This window comes from Microtus oregoni, unplaced genomic scaffold, assembly GCF_018167655.1.
Source record: "Microtus oregoni isolate MIOR12 unplaced genomic scaffold, Mior012 000121F_001, whole genome shotgun sequence".
NCBI lineage: Eukaryota > Metazoa > Chordata > Mammalia > Rodentia > Cricetidae > Microtus > Microtus oregoni.
The window spans coordinates 1,076,660-1,094,165 of NW_024544751.1; the positions used below are offsets into that span (position 1 = coordinate 1,076,660).

General features: G+C 51.9%; 1 protein-coding gene across 1 annotated transcript in view; it reads right to left on the minus strand.

Annotated features, from left to right (window-relative positions):
* Window positions 1-13,429, minus strand: part of Dgkk (diacylglycerol kinase kappa) — a 156,299-nt gene extending 142,870 nt beyond the window's left edge. Inside the window, exon 1 of the mRNA XM_041646161.1 lies at window positions 12,624-13,429. Within this exon, the coding sequence (XP_041502095.1) occupies window positions 12,624-13,289 (666 nt within the window). The 5' untranslated portion in view covers window positions 13,290-13,429. The remainder of the gene's footprint in view (window positions 1-12,623) is intronic.
* Window positions 13,430-17,506: the final 4,077 nt, after the last annotated feature.

The window sequence follows — 17,506 nt, forward strand, 5'->3', positions numbered from 1 at the left end:
GGTGTGTGTGCTGTGGGAGGAGTTGAGTGTGTGTTTGTGTTGTGGTAGGGTTGGGTGTGTGCATTTGTGTATGGGTGTGTTTGTGTTGTGTGTTGGTTGTGTGTGTATGTTGTATGTATGGGGGTAGATGGGTGTCTGTGCAGTCAGGGGTGTTGAGTGTGTGTGTTTTGGTGGGGTTGGGTGTGTGGGTGCGTAGATATTTTTGTGTGTGTTGCATTGGAGGGGATTGGGTGTGTGGTGGTGGGTAGATGTGTATGTGTTGTGGAAGGTTGCGTGTGTGAGGGGTCTGTGTGTTTGCAGTTTGGGGGTTGGTGTGTGTGGGCAGGTGGATAGATGTGTGTGTGTGTTGTGTGTGTAGGTTGGGTGTGTGGGGTTGGGTAGATGGGTGTGTGTGTATTGTGGAAAGAGGTTGGGTGTGTGGGAGTGGGTGGGTGGATGCGTGTGTGTCTTGTGGGGTGGTTGGTTTGTGTGAGTGGGTAGATGGTTGTGTGTGTCGCGTGTGTGTGTGGTGTGTATGTGTGCAGGTGGATGGATGTGTGTGTTGTGTTGAGGGGGTTGGGTTTGTGGAGTTGAGTGGGTGGATAAGTGTGTGTGTTGTGGGAGGTGGTTGGCTGTGTGGGGGTGGGTAGATGAGTGTGTGTTGTGGGGGGTTGGGTGGGTGTGAGGTGTGTATTGTGCAGTGGAGGGCTGGTGTGTGTGTGGAGGTGGGTAGATGGGTATGTATGTATTGTGGGTGGAAGATGGGTGTGTAGGGTGGGTGGGTGGATGCGTGTTTGTTCTGAGTTGGCTGGGTGTTTGGGGGATGTGTGGGTGTGTGTTGTGTGTGGGGGTTGGGTTTGGTGTGTGTGTGTATGGTTGTGTGTGTTGAGTGTGTGGGTTGGGTTATGTGTATGGGTGGATGTGTGTGTGTGTGTTGTATTGGGGGGGTTGGGTTATGTGTATGGGTGGATGGGTGTGTGTGTGTTGTATTGAGGGGGTTGGGTTTGTGGGGGTCAGTTCGTGGATAAGTGTGTGTGTTGTGGGGGGGGGGTATGTGTAGGTGAGTGGGTAGATGGGTGTATGTGTGTGTTGTGGGAGGTGGTTGGGTGTGTATGGGTGAGTGGGTGGATGGGTGTGTGTGTTGTGGGGTGGCTGGGTGTGTGGAGGTGGGTGGGAACATGGGGGGTGTTGTGGGTGAGTTGGTTGGGTGTTGTGGTTGATGGGTGTGTGTGCTGTGGGGGAGTTGAGTGTGTATGTTTTGTCGTAGGGTTTGGTGTGTGGGGGTGTGTGGGTGAATGTGGGTGTGTTGTGTGTGTTGTGTGTGTTGTGTGTATAGGGGTAGATGGGTGGATGGATGGTTGTGTGTGTTGTGGGGAGTTGGGTATGTATGGGTAGGTGGGCAGATGAGTGTGTGTGTTGTAGGAGAGGGTTGGGTGTGGGGGGTGGATGGGTGTTTGTGTTGTAGGTGGTTTGTGTGGGTGTATGTATGTGTTTTGTGTGTTGGGGTAGATGGGTGGGTGGATGGGTGTGTATGTTGTTGGGGGGTTGATTATGGGGGGTAGATGGGTGTGTGTGCTGTGGGGGAGTTGAGTGTGTGTGTGTGTATTGTGGTAGGGTTGGGTGTGGGGAGGTAGGTAGGTGGATGGGTTTGTGTATTGTAGATGGTTGTGTGTTTGTGGGGGGGTAGATGGGTATGTGTGCTGTGGGGGGAGTTAAGTGTGTGTGTGTTTTAGGAGGGTTGGGTTGTGTGGGGCGTGGGTGGGTCGATAAGTGTGTGTGTTATGCGGGTTTGGGTGTGTGAGGAGTGTGTGTGGTGTGGGGGTTTTGTGGGGGGGTTGGTGTGTGTGTGTGGGCAGATGGGTGTGTGTTGTGTATGGGGGGTTGGGTTGTGTGGGTGGATGTATGGGTTTGTGTGTGTTGTGAGAGAAGATTGGGTGTGTGTGGGTGGGTGGGTGGATGCATGTGGGGGGGTGAGTGCGTGTGTGTTGTGTGTGTGGGGTTGGATGTGTGTTGGTAGATGGGCAGATGTGTGTGTGTGCTGTGGGGGCGTTGAGTTTTGTGGGTGGGTGAGTGGATGGGTGTGTGTGGATAAGTGGATGTGTGTGTTGCAAGTAGATTGTGTGTGTTGTGTATGTTGGTAGATATGTGGTTGGATGGGTGTGTGCTATGGGGGGGCTGGGAGTGTGTAGGTGGGTTGGTGGGTGTGTTTGTGTTGTGGGTGGGTTGGTTGTAGGGGGGTTGGTGAGTGGGTGGATGGGTGTGTGTTGTGGGGGTTGGATGTGTGGAGGTTGTAGGGGGGTTGGTGAGTGGGTGGATGGGTGTGTGTTGTGGGGGTTGGATGTGGGGAGGTAGGTGGATGGATGGGTGTGTATTGTGGGGAGTTGAGTGTAGAAGGAATAAATGGGTGTGGATGCTGGTGGGGAGTTAAGTGTGTTTGTGTGTTGTGGGTGGGTTGGTTGTTTGTGTGTTGTGTGTAAGGGTGTAGATGGGTGGGTGGATGGGTGTGTGTCTTGTGGGAGGGATGGGTGTGTGGAGGTGGGTGGGTGGATGGGTGTGTGTGTTGTGGGAGGGATGGGTATGTGGAGGTGGGTGGGTTTATGTGTGTGTGTGTGTTGTTGGGAGTGTTGAGTGTGGGTGGGTAGATGGGTTTGTGTGCTGTGGGGGGAGTTGAGTGTGTGTGTTGTGGTAGAGTTGGGTGTGTGTGGGTGTGTGGGTGAATGGGTGTGTGTTGTAGGTGGGTTGTGTGTGTGTTGTGTGTTTCTTGTGTGTATGGGGATAGATGGGTGTCTGTGCTGTGGGGGGAGTTGAGTTTATGTTTTGATGGGGTTGGGTGTGTGGGTGTATGGATGTGTGTGTGTTGTGTTGGAAGGGGTTAGGTTTGTATGGATGGGTGGATGTGTGTGTTGTGGGGGGTTATAAGTGTGTGTGAGGTGTGTTTGTGTGTGCCGTGGGGAAGTTGCTGTGTGTGTGTGTGGGCAGATGGGTGTGTGGGGGGGGGCAGATGGGTGTGTGTGTGTTGTGGGGGGGTGGGTATGTGAGGGTGGGTTGATGGGTGTGTGTGTATTGTGGCAGGACTTTGGGTGTGTGGGGGTGGGTGGGTGGATGTGTGTATGTGTTGTAAGTGGGCTGGGTGTGTGTGGGGTGTGTGTTGTATGGGGGATTGGGTTGTGTGGGTGGGTGGTTGTGTGTGTTGTGTATGTGGTTTGGGTGTAGGTGTGCGGTGGATGCATGTTTGTGTGTGGTGTGATGAGGGGGTTGGGTTTGTTGTGGTAGGTAGGTGGATAAGAGTATGTGCTGTGAGAGGTGGTTGGGTGTGTGGTGGTGAGTGGGTGGATGTGTGTGTGTTGTGGGTTGGTTGGGTGTGTGTGTGTTGTGTTATGGGAGTAGATGGGTTGGTGAATGGGTGTGTGTGTTGTGGGGGGCCGGGTGTTTGGAGGTGGGTGTGTGCATGGGTATGTGTTGTGGGTGGGTTGGGTGGGTGTTGTGATAGATGGGTTTGTATGCTGTGGGGGGTGTTGAGTGTGTATGTGTTGTGATAGGGTTCAGTGTGTGTGTGTGTGTGTGTGTGGATGTGTCTTGTGGGTGTGTTGTGTGTATGGGGATAGATGCGTGGGTTGATGGGTGTATGTGTTGTGGGGCGGTTGTGTGTGTGTGGGTAGGAGGGCAGATGGGTGTGTGTTGTGGAGGGTTGGATGGGGGTGTGTGTTGTGGGAGAGAGTTGGGTGTGTGTGTGGGGGTGGATGGGTGAGTGTGTTGTATGTGGGTTGTGTGTATGTTATGTGTGTGTTGTGTGTGTTGGGATAGATGGGTGGGTGGATGGGTGTGTGTTTTGTTGGGAGGTTGAGTACGGGGGGTCAATGGGTGTGTGTGCTGTGGGGGTTGTTGATGTGTGTGTGTGTTGTGGTAGGGTTGGGTGTGGGGAGGTAGGTCGGTGGATGGGTGTGTGTACTGTAGGGGGTTGGGTGTGTGGGGTAGATGGGTATATGTGCTGTGAGGGGAGTTAAGTGTGTGTGTGTTGTCTGAGGGTTGGTTGTGTGTGGGGTGTGGGTGGGTTGATAGGTGTGTGTGGTGGGTTTTGGGTGTGTGTGAAGAGTGTGTGTGTGTGCGTGCAGTGTGGGGGGTTTGGTGTGGGGGTTTGGTGTGGGTGCATGGGCAGATGGATTGTGTCTTGTGTGTGGGGGTTGGGTATGGGGGTTGATGGATGGGTTTGTGTGTGTTATGGGAGGAGGTTGGGTGTGTGGGGGTTGGTGGGTGGATGGGTGTGTGTGTTGTTTGTGTGTGTAGATGGGTGGGTAGATGCATGTGTCTGTTATGTGGGGTTGGGTGTGGGGATGTAGGTGGATGGATGGGTGTGTTGTGGGGAGTTGAGTGTGGAAGGGGTAGATGGGTGTGTATGCTGGTGGGGAGTTACGTGTGTGTTGTGGGAGGTTTGGGTGGGGGGGGCGGGTGGATGGGTGTGAGTGTTGTGGGTGGGTTAGGTGTGTGTATTGTGTGGATGGGGGTAGATGTGTGGGTGGATGTGTGTGTTGTGGGGGTATTGTGTGTGGGGTGTAGATGGTTGTGTGTGCTGTGGGGGGGAGTTGAGACTGTGTGTGTTGTGGGAGGGTTGGATGTGGGTGGGTGGGCAGGTGGATGGGTGTGTGTTGTGGGTGGGTTGTGGGTGTCTGTGTGTTGTGTGTATGGGGGTAGATGGGTGGGTGGATGGGTGTGTGTGTTGCGGGGGTGTTGGGTGTATGTGGAGTAGATGGGTGTGTGTGCTGCAATGGGAGTTGAGTGTGTGTGTTGTGGTAGAGTTGGGTTGTTAGGGTGAATGGGTGTGTTGTAGAGGGTTAGGGTGTGTGTGAGGTGTGTGTGTGTGCCATGGGGAAGTAGGTATGTGTGTGGGGGGCAGATGTGTGTGTGTTGTGGGGGGTTGGATATGTGAGGGTGGGTAGATGGGTGTGTGTGTATTGTGGCAGGAATTTGGGTGTGTGGAGGTGGGTGGTTGGATGCGTGTATGTGTTGTGAGTGGTCTGGGTGTGTGTGGGGTGTGTGGGTGTGTATTGTGGGGGGTTTGGGTTGTGTGGGTAGGTGGATGATGGTTGTATGTGTTGTGTATGTGCTTTGGGTGTATGTGTGTGGGTGGATGCATGTTTGTGTGTGGTGTGTTGAGGGGTTTGGGTTTGTGGGGGTAGGTGGATGGATAAGTGTGTGTTGTGAGAGGTGGTTGGGTTGTGGGCGTGAGTGTTTGGTTGGGTGTGTGTTGTGGGGTGGTTTGGGTGTGTGTGTTTGTTGTGTGTATGGGGTAGATGGGTGGGTGGATGGGTGTGTGTGTTGTCGGGGTCCGGGTGTGTGGAGGTGGGTGTGTACATGGGTGTGTGTGTGTTGTGGGTGGGTTGGGTGGGTGTTGTGGTAGATGTGTGTGTTTGTGTGCTGTGGGAGTTGAGTGTGTATGTGTTGCGGTAGGGTTCAGTATGTGTGGGTGTGTGAGTGGATGTGTGTGTTGTGGGTGTCTTGTCTGTTGTGTGTATGGGGGTAATTGGGTGGGTGGATGGGTGTGTGTATTGTGGGGCGATTGGGTTTGCGTGGGTAGGTGGGTAGATGGGTGTGTGTGTTGTGGAGGGTTGGATAGGTGTATGTGTTGTGGGAGAGGGTTGGGTGTGGGGGGTGTTTGGGTGTGTGTACTGTAGCAGGTTGGGTGTGTGGGGTAGATGGGTATGTGTGCTGTGGGGGGAGTTAAGTGTGTGTGTTGTATGAGGGTTTGGTGTGGGGGGGTGGGTCGATAAATGTGTGTGTTGTGGGGGTTGGGTGTGTGTGAAGAGTGTGTGTGTGCATGTGCAGTGTGTCGGTTTGGTGTGGGTGGGCAGATAGATGTGTCTAGTGCGGGGGTAGGGTGTGTGTGGGTGAATGGATGGGTTTGTGTGTGTTGTGGGAAGATGTTGGGTGTGTGTGGGTAGGTGGGCAGATGTGTGTATGTGCTATCGGGGGGTTGGGTGTCTGTGGATCAGTGGATGGATGGGTGTGTGTGGGTGGGTGGGTAGATGAGTGTGTTGTAAGTGGGTTGTTTGTTTGGGTAGATGGGTGGGTGGATGCATGTGTCTGTTATGGGGGTTGGGTGTGGGGAGGTAGGTGGATGGATGCATGTGTGTTGTGGGGTGTTGAGTTTGGAAGGGGTAGATGGGTGTGTATGCTGGTGGGGAGTTAAGTGTGTTTGTTGTGAGAGGGTTGGGTGTGTATGAGGGGTGGGAGGATGGGTTGTGTGTTGTGGGTGTGTTGGGTGTGTGTGGGATAAGTGGGTGTGTGTTGTGTGTTGGGGGTGTGTGGATGTGTTGTGGTTGGGTGTGTGTGTAGGTGCGTGGATGGGTATGTGTGTTGTGTGGGAGGGGGTTGGTTGGGTGGGGGTGGGTGGATAGGTGTGTGTATTCCTGGGGGATTGGGTGTGGGGGGTAGATGTGTGTGTGTGTGTGTTGTGCGTAGGTTGGGTGTGGGGGGTGAGTTTGTGTGTCGTTGGGGCTTGGGTGTTTGTGTGTGTGTGTTGGGGGTTGGTTATGTGGGTATGTGTGTGTTGGGTTGGGTGTGTGGAGGTGGGTTGTTGCATGGGTGTGTGGAGGTGGGTGGGAGGATGAGTGTATGTGGGATGAGTGTGTGTTGTGTTTGTGTGTTTTGTCGGTGTGGGTGGGTGGATGGTTGTGTATGTTGTGGGGAAGGTTGGATGTGTGCAGATATGTGGGTGGATGGGTGTGTATGTTGTGGGGGGTTGAGTACAGGGGCGTCGATGGGTGTGTGTGCTGGGGGAGGAGTTGAGTGTGTGTTGTGGGGGTTGGGTGTGGGGAGGTAGGTAGGTGGATGGGTGTATGTATTGTAGGGGGTTGGGTGTGTGGGGTAGATGGGTAAGTGTCTGTGGGGGGAGTTAAGTGTGTGTGTTGTCTGAGGGTTGGTTGTGTGTGGGGCTTGGGTGGGTCGATAAGTGTGTGGTGTTGTGAGGGGTTGGGTGTGTGTGAAGAGTGTATGTGTATTGTGCAGTGTGGGGGTTTGATTTGGGTGGTTGGTGTGGGTGGGTGGGCAGATGGATGTATCTGGTGGGGGGTTGGGTGTGTGTGGGTGAATGGATGCGTTTGTGTGTGTTGTGGGAGGAGGTAGGGTATGTGGGGGTGGGTGGGTAGATGGGTGTATGGTCTGTCGAGGGGGTTCGGTGTCTGTGGATCGGTGGGTGGATGGGTGTGGGTGGGTCGGTAGATGAGCGCGTGTGTTGTAAGTGGGTTGTGTGTGTGTGTTGTTTGTATGGGTAGAGTGGTGGGTAGATGCATGTGTCTGTTATGGAGGTATGGGTGTGGGGATGTAGGTGGATGGATGGGTGTGTTGTGGGGAGTTGACTGTGGAAGGGGTAGATGGGTGTGTATGCTGGTGGGGAATGAATTGTGTGTTGTGGGAGGGTTGGGTGTGGGGGTGGATGGGTGTGTGTGTTGTGGGTGGGTTAGATGTGTGTATTGTGTGGATGGGGGTAGATGGGTGTGTGGATGTGTGTGTGTTTTGTGGGGGTATTGTGTGTGGGGTGCAGATGGGTGTGTGTGCTGTGGGGGGAGTTGAGAGTGTGTGTGTGTGTTGTGGTCGGGTTGGGTGTGTGTGGGGGGGTGTGTCTGTTGTGGGTAGGTTGGGTGTGTGTGTTGTATGTATGTGGCTGGATGGGTGGGTGGATTGGTGTGTGTTGTGGGGGTGTTGAGTGTGGGGGTGGTAGATGGGTGTGTGCTGTGGGGGGATTTGAGTGTGTGCATGTTGTTGTAGGGTTGGGTGTGTGTGGGTGGATGATTGTGTTTGTGTTGTGTGTATGTTTTGTATATGGGTGTAGGTGGGTGTTTGTGTTCTGGGGGGAGTTGAGTGTATGTGTGTGTTTTGGGGGATTGGGTGTGTGTGTGGGTGGTTGGATGGGTGTGTGTGTTGTCTTGGTGGAGGTTGTGTGTGTGAGTGGGTGGGTAGATAGGTGTGTGTGTTGTGGGGTGTTGGGTCTGTGTATGAGGGGTTTGTGTGTAGTGTGTGGGTGTTGGTGTGTGGGTGTGGGTGAGCGGATGAGTGTGTGTGTTGTATGTGGGGGTTGGGTGTTTGTGGATGTGGTTGGGTATTGTGTTGTAGGAGGGGCTTGTCTGTCGGGTGGTGGGTGGGTGCATGTGTGTGTGTTGTGGGTATGTTGGGTTATGTGTGGTGAGTGGGTGTGCGTTTTATGTAGGGGTTGGGTGTGTGGGTGTGTCGATGGGTGTGTGTGTTGTGTGGGAGGGTTGGGTGTGTGGTCGTTGGTGCATGGGTGTGTGTGGTGTGGGTGAGTTGTGTGTGCTTGTGTGTTTTGAGAGTGTTGTGTGTATGTAGGTGTGTGTTGTGTCTGGGTGTTGGGTGTGGGTGGGTGGATGGGTGTGTGTGTGTGTTGTGGGAGAGGATTGTGTGTGTGTGTGGGGAGGTTTGATGGGTGTGTGTGTTGTGGGGAGGTCGGGTTGTGGAGGTGGGTGGATCTGTGTGTGTTGTGGGGAGGTTCGTTTGGGGGGTAGATGGTTGTTCGTGCTGTGTGGGGAGTTGAGTGTGTGTGTTGTGAGGGGCTGGGTGTGTGTGTTGTGTGGGAGGGTGTTGGGCGGGTATTGGGTGTGTGGGGGGTGGGTAGGTGGTAGGTTTGTGTGTTCTGGGGGGTTGGGTATGTTTGTGAGGGGTGTGTGTGTGTAGTATGGGGGTTGGTGTGGGGGGCAGATGGGTGTGTTTGTTGTCGGAGGAGGTTGGGTGTCGAGGGGTGGGTCGGTGGATGGGTGTGTGTGTGTTGTGGGTGGGTTGGGTTTTTGTGGGGTAAGTGGGTGTGTGTTGTGTGTGTAGGGGTTGGGTTGTGTGGGTGCGTTGATGGGTGTGTGTGTGGTGGGGGTGAGTTTGGTGTGTGTGTGTAGTTGGGTGGACGTTTGTGTGTAGTGTGGCAGTGGGTTGGGTGTGTGTTGTGGGGGTTTTGGGTGTGTGGGGTGTTGGGGGGTTATGTGTGGGGTAAGTGGTTGTGTGTTCTCTGTGTGTGGGTTGGGTTTGACTGGGTAGTTTGTGTTGTGGGGGTTTTGGGTGTGGCGGGGTGTTGGGGGGGTTGTGTGTGGGGATGGGTGTGTGTGTTGTGGGGGTGGGTTTGGTTTCTGTGTAGTATGGGAGGAGTTTGGGTGTGGGGGGTGGGTGGATAGTGTGTGTTATTGGGAGTTTGGGTTGTGCGGTGGGTTGATGGATGGCTGTGTGTGTTATGTGGGGGGTTGGATGGGGAGTGGATGGGTGTGTGTGTTGTGGGTCGGTTGGGTGTGGGTGGGTAAGTGGGTGTGTGTTGTGTGTGTGGGTTGAGTGTGGGGGGTGGATGGTATGTGTGTTTGTATGTGATTGTAGGGGGTGTTGGGTGTGTGTGTAGGTGGGTGGATGGGTGTGTGTGTTATGTGGAGAGTTATGTGTGGGGGGTGGATGGGTTGTGTGTTGTGGGTGTGTTGGGTGTGTGTGGGGTAAGTGGGTATGTGTTGTGTGTTGGGGGTGTGTGGGTGTGTTGGGGTTAGGTGTGTGTTGGGTGGATGTGTGTGTGTTGTGTGGAGGGAGTTGGTTGGGTGGGGGTAGGTGGATAGGTGTGTGTATTGTTGGGGGATTGGTTGTGGGGGGGTAGATGGGTGTGTGTGTGTTGTGGATAGGTTGGGTGTGGGGGGGTGAGTGTGTGTGTCGTGAGGGGTTGGGTGTTTGTGGGTGGGTGGATGGGTGTGTGTGTGTTGGGGGTTGGTTATGTGGGTATGTGTGTGTTGGGTGTGTGGGGGGGGGTTGTTGCACGGGTGTGTGGAGGTGGGTGGGAGGATGGGTGTATGTGGGATGAGTGTGTGTTGTGTGGGGGGGTGGCTGTGTGTGCGTGGGTGGATGGGTGTGTGTGTTTAGGAGGGGTTCAGTGTGGGTGTGTGTGTGGATGTGTGTGTTGTGGGGGGTTAGGTGTGAGGGTGGGAGTGGGTGCACTGTTGTGTGTGTGTTGTGTGGGAGGGGTTTGGGTAGGTGGGTAGGTGGATGGGTGGGGGGGTTGGGTGTGAGTGGATGTGTGTGTCGTGGGGGGTTGGGTGTGGGGGGTGTGGGGGGTGGATGGGTGTGTGTGTTTTGTGGGGGCTTGGAAGTGTTTGTGTGTGTTGTATATGTGTGTGTTGGGTGTGGGGGGAGTGGGTGGATGGGTGTCTGTGTGTTGTTGGGGCGTTGGGTGTGGGGAGGTGGATGAGTGTGTGTGTAGAATGGGAGGGGGTTAGGGGTGGGGGGTGGGAGGAGGTTGGGTGTGTCGGTGTGTGTGGATGGGTGTGTGTGTGTTGTGGGGCATTGTGTGGGGGGGGGTGAATGGGTGGGTGGGTGGATGTGTGTGTGTTGTGTGGCGCAGGTTGGGTGTGGGGGGTGGATGTGTGCTATTGTGGCCGGGGTGGGGGTGGGGGGTGTATGTGTGTATTTTCCCAAGCTTTCCTCAAGGAGGCAGTATTTGAGAATACTTACCCCAGGTAATAAGGCAATCTATTTGTACAGAATGTTAAGATACAAGGCAGCTGTTTGTAGCTGCTACTTGCTTGAAATAATGCAGAAGAAAATGACCCTGTGACTGAATATCTGGTGCTGCCAACTGCACCAGAGGGCAATTGCTGTTCTACTTGGAAGATATTGGAGAACTGAACTCCTTTATGATGTGAGCATTTACCTAGATCTTTTGCATCCTTGGGATCTCCAGGAGCCTTTAGTAGTTTATCTACAGGTTCTTCTTGATGGACAGTCAGGGTTCCTGATCGGTTGTACAAATATGAATGTTAACAAATGCTTGACTCTTTCCAGGGCAAAGGCAGCCCCCTGGGGTCTTTGTCTCCTATGAACGCGGTTACAGGCCAGTGAGCCACCCAGGCAGTATATGTGAACTGTTACAATATAAAGGAGACTGCCCTGAGCCCCCTTGCCTTGATCCTCCATATCTGGCAGCAGGCATTTTCCAGTCAAGTTGGTAGAATATGCTTTCAGAGAATGATTTTCACTGGGGATTGGAAAAGGGGTCCTGCCCCCTCCCCCATCTGTCTTCCTGATGCCTTTGCGGACCACCCAGGTAATTAAGGGGCTAGGCCAATAGGTCTTCAGCCTGGTTCCTCAAATTTCACTTAAGATGGGCACAGGTCAGATGATTTTTGCTCATCTCCCACTCAACAGCTTAATGAAACCCTTCCAAAAGAGACAACGGCTAGCCTCAGGCGTATGATAATCAAGGGGTTTAGCTAACCACCCTCCCTTTCTTGAGATCTCCCCAAGGTGGGTATCTGCAGGAAGGGGAAATCTCCATCCCTGATTTTGAATTGTTCAAGTCACTATCATTTCATTTTATTTATTGAAATAAACGGCCACCCCTTTGTCTTCTTTGAAACTTTCACTGCAGGACTTTATCACTGCAGATATTTGGCAAGCTATTTCATGATGCCAGTTCTACCCCCAAACCCCTGCATTCTGCATTCTACAAGTGTGCAGTCCACAGCAGCAGGATTTCCAAGACATGTCCCTAGCCCTGCCAAGGGGTAGGAGAGGCTGCCGTTGTTGGCATGTTGTGTTATTTGCTTGTGCTAAGGTGAAGCACGCGCATTATTGTGATTTTCACGGTTTTCCGTGGTGGGAACCAGAGCAGAGAGAAAATCAGGTAGACGGGAGATAGATATTGAAAACCTCCCTCCCTCTTCTGACTTGGATTAGTGCCAGAGGACCCTTCATTCATCTCCCCGCCCCCGCCCCGCGCCCCTTAGTTAAGTGCGGTGTTTCATAAGGAATTGCTGTAGAGCGCAGAGATGAAAGTTGCGGTTCACACACTCTGCTCACAAACCCCAACTCATGTTTTCACGTCTCTAAACAAGGACTGCAGTACTATTCCAACTGGTCCTGGTTCGGGAGACAGTGGCCCGCTTGTGACGCCTCGCGTCACTGTATCACTGTGTTTGCACCTACCTGCTGGGAAATCCTGCAGACAGACAGAACGGTGGCTTCAACACACGCAGCCTCCCCCACCCCCCAGCGAACCTTGCCCTTCCCCTGCAGTGCGCGTGGGCGCCGCCCTTCCCCTTGCCTCTGCCTGGAGTACCAGTGCCCAGCAGTGGACAGAGGCACCAGGGACCTCCCTAGAGTGTCTTCAGCAGCATCTTAGTTGATATACCCCCTCTTCCTCAGTGGCAGGGAGGGGGGCTAGCGGGCAGAGGCTCTGCAGCTTGGGCCTCTGCGGCAGTGAGTGTGGCAGAGGTGTGTCCCATCACCCTCCCCCCCCTCAGGCTCATCCACTTAAGTACCTTGAGCCAGCCCCAAATACTTCAGGTATCTTGCGTTCCCTGAGGGCGCCTCTCAGGGCTTTTTAAAGATATAGAAGCCCACTGCACTGTCACTTCCTCCCATGGGGAAAACTGCTTTGACTCCCACTTTGGCTTTCTCCTCTTTTCCTAACCCCAAGCAACCTACTCTTTTTTCCCACATGTTGCTTCCCGCCTCCCAACCACTTCCCGCTTCCTTGACACTTCTCCCTTCCCCAGGCTCTCCCATCTTTCTGGCCAGTGAGTGGCAGCCAAAAGGATCCAAGGGATGCCTGGAGTCCCGCAAACTCCATAGCCATCCGACCTCACCTTGGCACCCCCTCCCCCAAGGGGTCTTTTTCTTACCTTTACTTTGGACCAAGTTACTGGCGTTCTGGGCGATGGCAATGGAGATGGAGATGACTTTTGACCACTCTCTCCAGGGTCTATCTGACATTGCAACAGTTGTAGTGCTAAACTCATCCTTGGACTCTCTGAAGTTGGCTCAGGGCGCGACTTTGGGGCCCTCTTCCTGGCAGGTTTTGGGGCTGACTCTAGGACCAGCCCTATGTCAAGATCTGTGGTAGGCTCTCTAGTCGTTTTGGGGGCCAACGCTGATGTTGGACCCGGGTCAGGTTCTGGGACCGGCTCTGAGGCCGGCTCTGGAACAAATTCTGGGGCCGGCTCCTGGGCCGGCTCTGGGACAAGTTCTGGATCCGGCTTTGATTCCGGCTCTGAGTCTGGTCCTGGGTCCGGCTTTGGGGCCGGCTCTGGGGTTGACTTTGCATCTGTTTCTGTGTCTGGTTCTGGAGTTGGCTCTGGACAGGGTCCCAGAGCAGGTTCTGGTTCTGGTTCTGGTGGAGGAGCCGGTGGCGGAGGAGCCGGCGGCGGAGGAGCCGGCGGCGGAGGAGCCGGCGGCGGAGGAGCCGGCGGCGGAGCGGGAGGCGGCGGTGGCGGCTCTGGGGACTCGGCCGGCTCCTCTCCATCCTGAGCTTGGGCAGTGCCCTGGGCCGCTGAATCTACCCCGTCCATTGTAGCACACCGTCTGGGGTCCAGGCAGCCAGCGACCCTAAGATTGGAAGGCTGAAGAGCCCTCGGGCGGTCCGCCCACTCTTATCTGACATCCCTTTGCGGGGTGCCAAACTTTGCACCCGCTTCGCTCCATGGCTAGCGCAGCTCTGATCTAACCCAGGGGCGCGCAGCGTCTCCCGGAGCTGGAACACGCCCCTTGGTGAGCGCAGACCTCTTCGTAAGCAGCCACGGGTTTGATGGGCGGGAAAGAGTAAGGCTTGAGAATGCGACTGGGCAGAGCGCTTGATGACCTCTTAGCGACGTGCGCGGGAAGGGAGGGGGCAAAAAAAGAGGAGGGGGAGTGGAGTGCCTGGTGGGGAGGATTTGGAGCCCGGCCGGGGTTAACTCTTTAGTGACATGACCGAGAGAGAGAGAGAGACAGACAGACAGACAGAGAGAGACAGAGAGACAGAGACAGACACAGACAGAGAGACACAGAGAGGGAGAGAGACAGAGAAGTTGAGGGTCTTTGCAATTCTTCTACACTCTACGGAGCCGCTGCTGGTCTTAACAGCTTCCATAAGGTTTGCCCTCTCACTTCAGCAGCAGGTGGATCTAGCCTGGGACCAACCTCTTGCCCTCCCTATCCACTTCTCCCAATCTCCAAGTCAGGATGGACAAATAATCCATTTTATTTAATTTAACCCAGGAAAAGAAATTAAGATGCAAAGATTGGAAAAAGAGGAGATGGGGGCGCGGGGGTTGAGGATGGGGAGACCCTCCTCCAAGTGTCTCCGGAGTCTTGGGTTTATTTTATTTTATTTTATTTTATTTTATTTTATTTTATCTAAATCAGAATAGTTGAGGAGGTTGCTGTTCCGTACCGGGTTTGCGGCTCGTTGGGAAAGCAGCGTTATGAGGGAGAACTGGAGCCCTGGCTTTCTGCAGCCTGCAGATGCAGCCCAGCGTGCCAGACATCAAGGCGAGAGAGTGCCCTGGCAGTGGTTGGTGGCTAGGCTGCGAGCTCAGCAGCAGAGGTTATGCTGCTCTCCGCAGCTATCTGGCATCTGTCTGGCTAGGCTTCGCTATAGGAGAGACTGTCTTCTGCTTTTACCAGGACTTTATAAGCATCTGCGGGACTTCTAATCTAACTTGTGTGTGTGTGTGTGTGTGTGTGTGTGTGTGTGTGTGTGTCTGTGTAAATGAGCATGTCCTAGACTGAGAAAAATATTTCACACCCATACCTCTTTTTTTTTTTAAAAAAAAAAAAAACCTCCGGAAGCACTCTGACATTAGGAAAAATGTGTTGCGAAAAGGACAGGTTGCTGCTGCAGCTCTCGTCCCTCCAGCGACATTAGGAGACTTGAGAAGCGCTGTCCTGGTTAGTTATGTGCATGGACCTACAAACCATCATCTTAGACCTCGACTTTAGACGCCAATATGCTGCCATATAAAATGAAAATTTGAGAAGTCTTCCCATCAGCCACAACCGGGTGGGGGAGGAATACCTATAAAGCTAATTTGAAATATGACAAGTGAATTTATCTCGCACACAGAGAATGCTGCAGTTTGGACGGCAGTGCTCCATCTGCAGCCCCTCTTCCAGCCATCTTTTTTCAGAGTACAACATTGGCTGGTACCTATTTCTTTGTTAGCTGATATTCACCAATAATTTTCTAGAATCTGCAGTAGTTTTCTGTTCTCGACACCATGTCTTAGCAATGAATACCACTGAAGACAATCTGGTATACCCCCCTCCAAAGACCAGAATCTATGATGCAGTCAGCATCTCTCTGACACTTGCTGCAGCATCTTTACTTAAATCTATGATTCGGAATACATGTCACACTGCTTGACAATGACAAAGTCCAGCACAGGGACCAACTCTAACCTCTAGGATGGGAGAAACCCAGAGGTGCTGAGCCCTTCACCTTTCTCACTTAACAGGCCTCTTTCTTTCTACCTTATGTGCCTACCTGCTTCCCGTTCTTTGGGGTTTTTCTTCCCTCTCTGATCCCATACTCAAAAACAAACAGAACAAAACAAACTAACAAACAAAACAACAAGCTGTGTTAACCTTGTGTGTTCATAACTGAAAGCCACGTGTGTCATATCGAACCAGTTCTAACCCAGGCTTGGGGTCACTTTTCAGTGTTTTACACCCCGGTGTAAATGAAACAAACCCCAAAACACCCTTCAAAGGAACGTGTGTCCCACATTTAAATGTTTCTTTTACAAAGCTTCAACATGGAGTCAGAAAGGCTGATGGGTAGGCAGTCACAGAAGAAGATGGCCTCTCAGGTTTTGACACAGATGATTTGGTCATCAAACATGACAAGCAGGAGGAGACAACTTGGAGTTATCACTGTATGTATATTCAAAGAACTCTTGTTTGTAGTTCTCTCTATGCTCAGTCCCGATGTGCCTAAAATTTATGGTGTGATCTCTTGCTCCAAGTTCATTTGGGTGTTGTGTACAGTGTTTGCTCCACTAGGGTAGGTTGCTGGGCCTATACACTGCCAGGATTGTATTCTGGTTATTATGATTATTATGTATTATGGTTAGCTTTGAGTCTTCTAAAATTATTTCTCAGTGCTTCCAAAGATGTCTGTTCCAGTTGGAGAGCAAGGGCTGACTGTGTTTTGTCTGCAACTAGTATACTTCCTCTCCCCCCATAACCTGTTTTTAGTAAAAGCAAAACCAGTACAAGTTTGCATAGAATAGATGCCAGAATGCTAGTGTGTCTTCTTCAGGCTCTACTCCAGCGATGAGACCAGAGTAAGATTTAAGACATGTTTGTTAATCAGCTCATGCATTACAAGTTACTGGGCAGGGTAATTTTTTTTTCTGCAGTGATTTTCAGCAGAATTTAGTATTTCAGATAGCCAAGGATCATTTAAGAAGAGGCCAGAGATCCATCACAACATTGAAACTCATCTTTTTCTCATTTCGTTTTCATTATTGAATGTGAGCTATAATGCACTGCTAGAGGGGCCCCTTGACCCTGGACCAATAGTTTTACATTTCTTAAGTCCCCTGTTTTACAGAAATTTTAAAGGGAATTCATTACCTTTCAATGAGTCTTAGCAGCTGCCTACCTTTCCCACATTGCCACCTTGGCAATATTCAAAGCCAAAATAGAATCTTTTATAATAATCTTCTAAGTAAAGTAAAGAGATTGGGTGATGAACAACACATAGCTGAGTCTGATAATTTAGACGGGATCAGAATGCAAACCTGTTATCCTTTACTCAGTTTGGTTTCTTAGGGTTTAAGAGATATGGAGTTGTAGATTTAGAAAGTTGCGTTCATACAATGTGTTTTGACTTCTAAACTACATCTAAATACGTTATCTCTCTTGAGTCTCATAACAAATGTGTAAGAAAGAAAGTCTGGACTGCCACTGTACATTCCTACCCCTGGACTTTTATAGACAAGAATGAGATTAAACACCATGTCTTAGGTCACAGAGATAATTGGTGGTTGAACAGCTATCTACAACGTGTGTCTCTCAACTCCCACTTGAGAAAAACCAGAGCACAGTGCTGATTTGGGGACTGTAAAACAATGGCTGTGTAAATTTTTCTGTACCTCTGTGTATTCCGTCACCAAATACCAAGTGGTGCTGTGAGTGAAGTGGGGATGACTTCTTGAAAATATCTTGAAGTAGGTCTTGATGGGTAGTTAACAAAGATCAGCATGGAGGAAGCATAATATATATTGTCAGGCAAAGAGAAAGAAAGCAATGGAAAATCATGGTGCGAATGAGCCAGGGTGACTGAGAACAGGGGACAATACCAAGGATTGAGTGGAGAGGTTAAAGCAAAGTAAGTAATCGAAGTAGAAAGTGTTAAAAGTCTTTGAAAGACATACTTTCTTCTTTCAAAGCTAATTGAGATCCAACAGAAGTTGTTTTAGTATAGGGGTGATAAGGTAAAACCACTCAGTTAGAAAAATTATTCTTTGCTTGTTTGTTTGCTTTTTTTAAGACAGAGTTTCCTTGTGTAACAGCACTTACTGTCCTGGAGCTCTCTTTGTAAACTAGGCTGACCTCGAACTCACTGAGTGCTGGAATTAAAGACCTGTACCACCATGCCTGGCGAGAGAAACTTTTCTTGACGGTATATTTTATTCTGGAAGAATCTACTAGCCTACTTTTGTTCCTTGAAGTCATATCCAGTTCACTTGGAGTCATCTGTAAAATCACAACTCTTTATTTTTGCTGCAACCTATAGTTT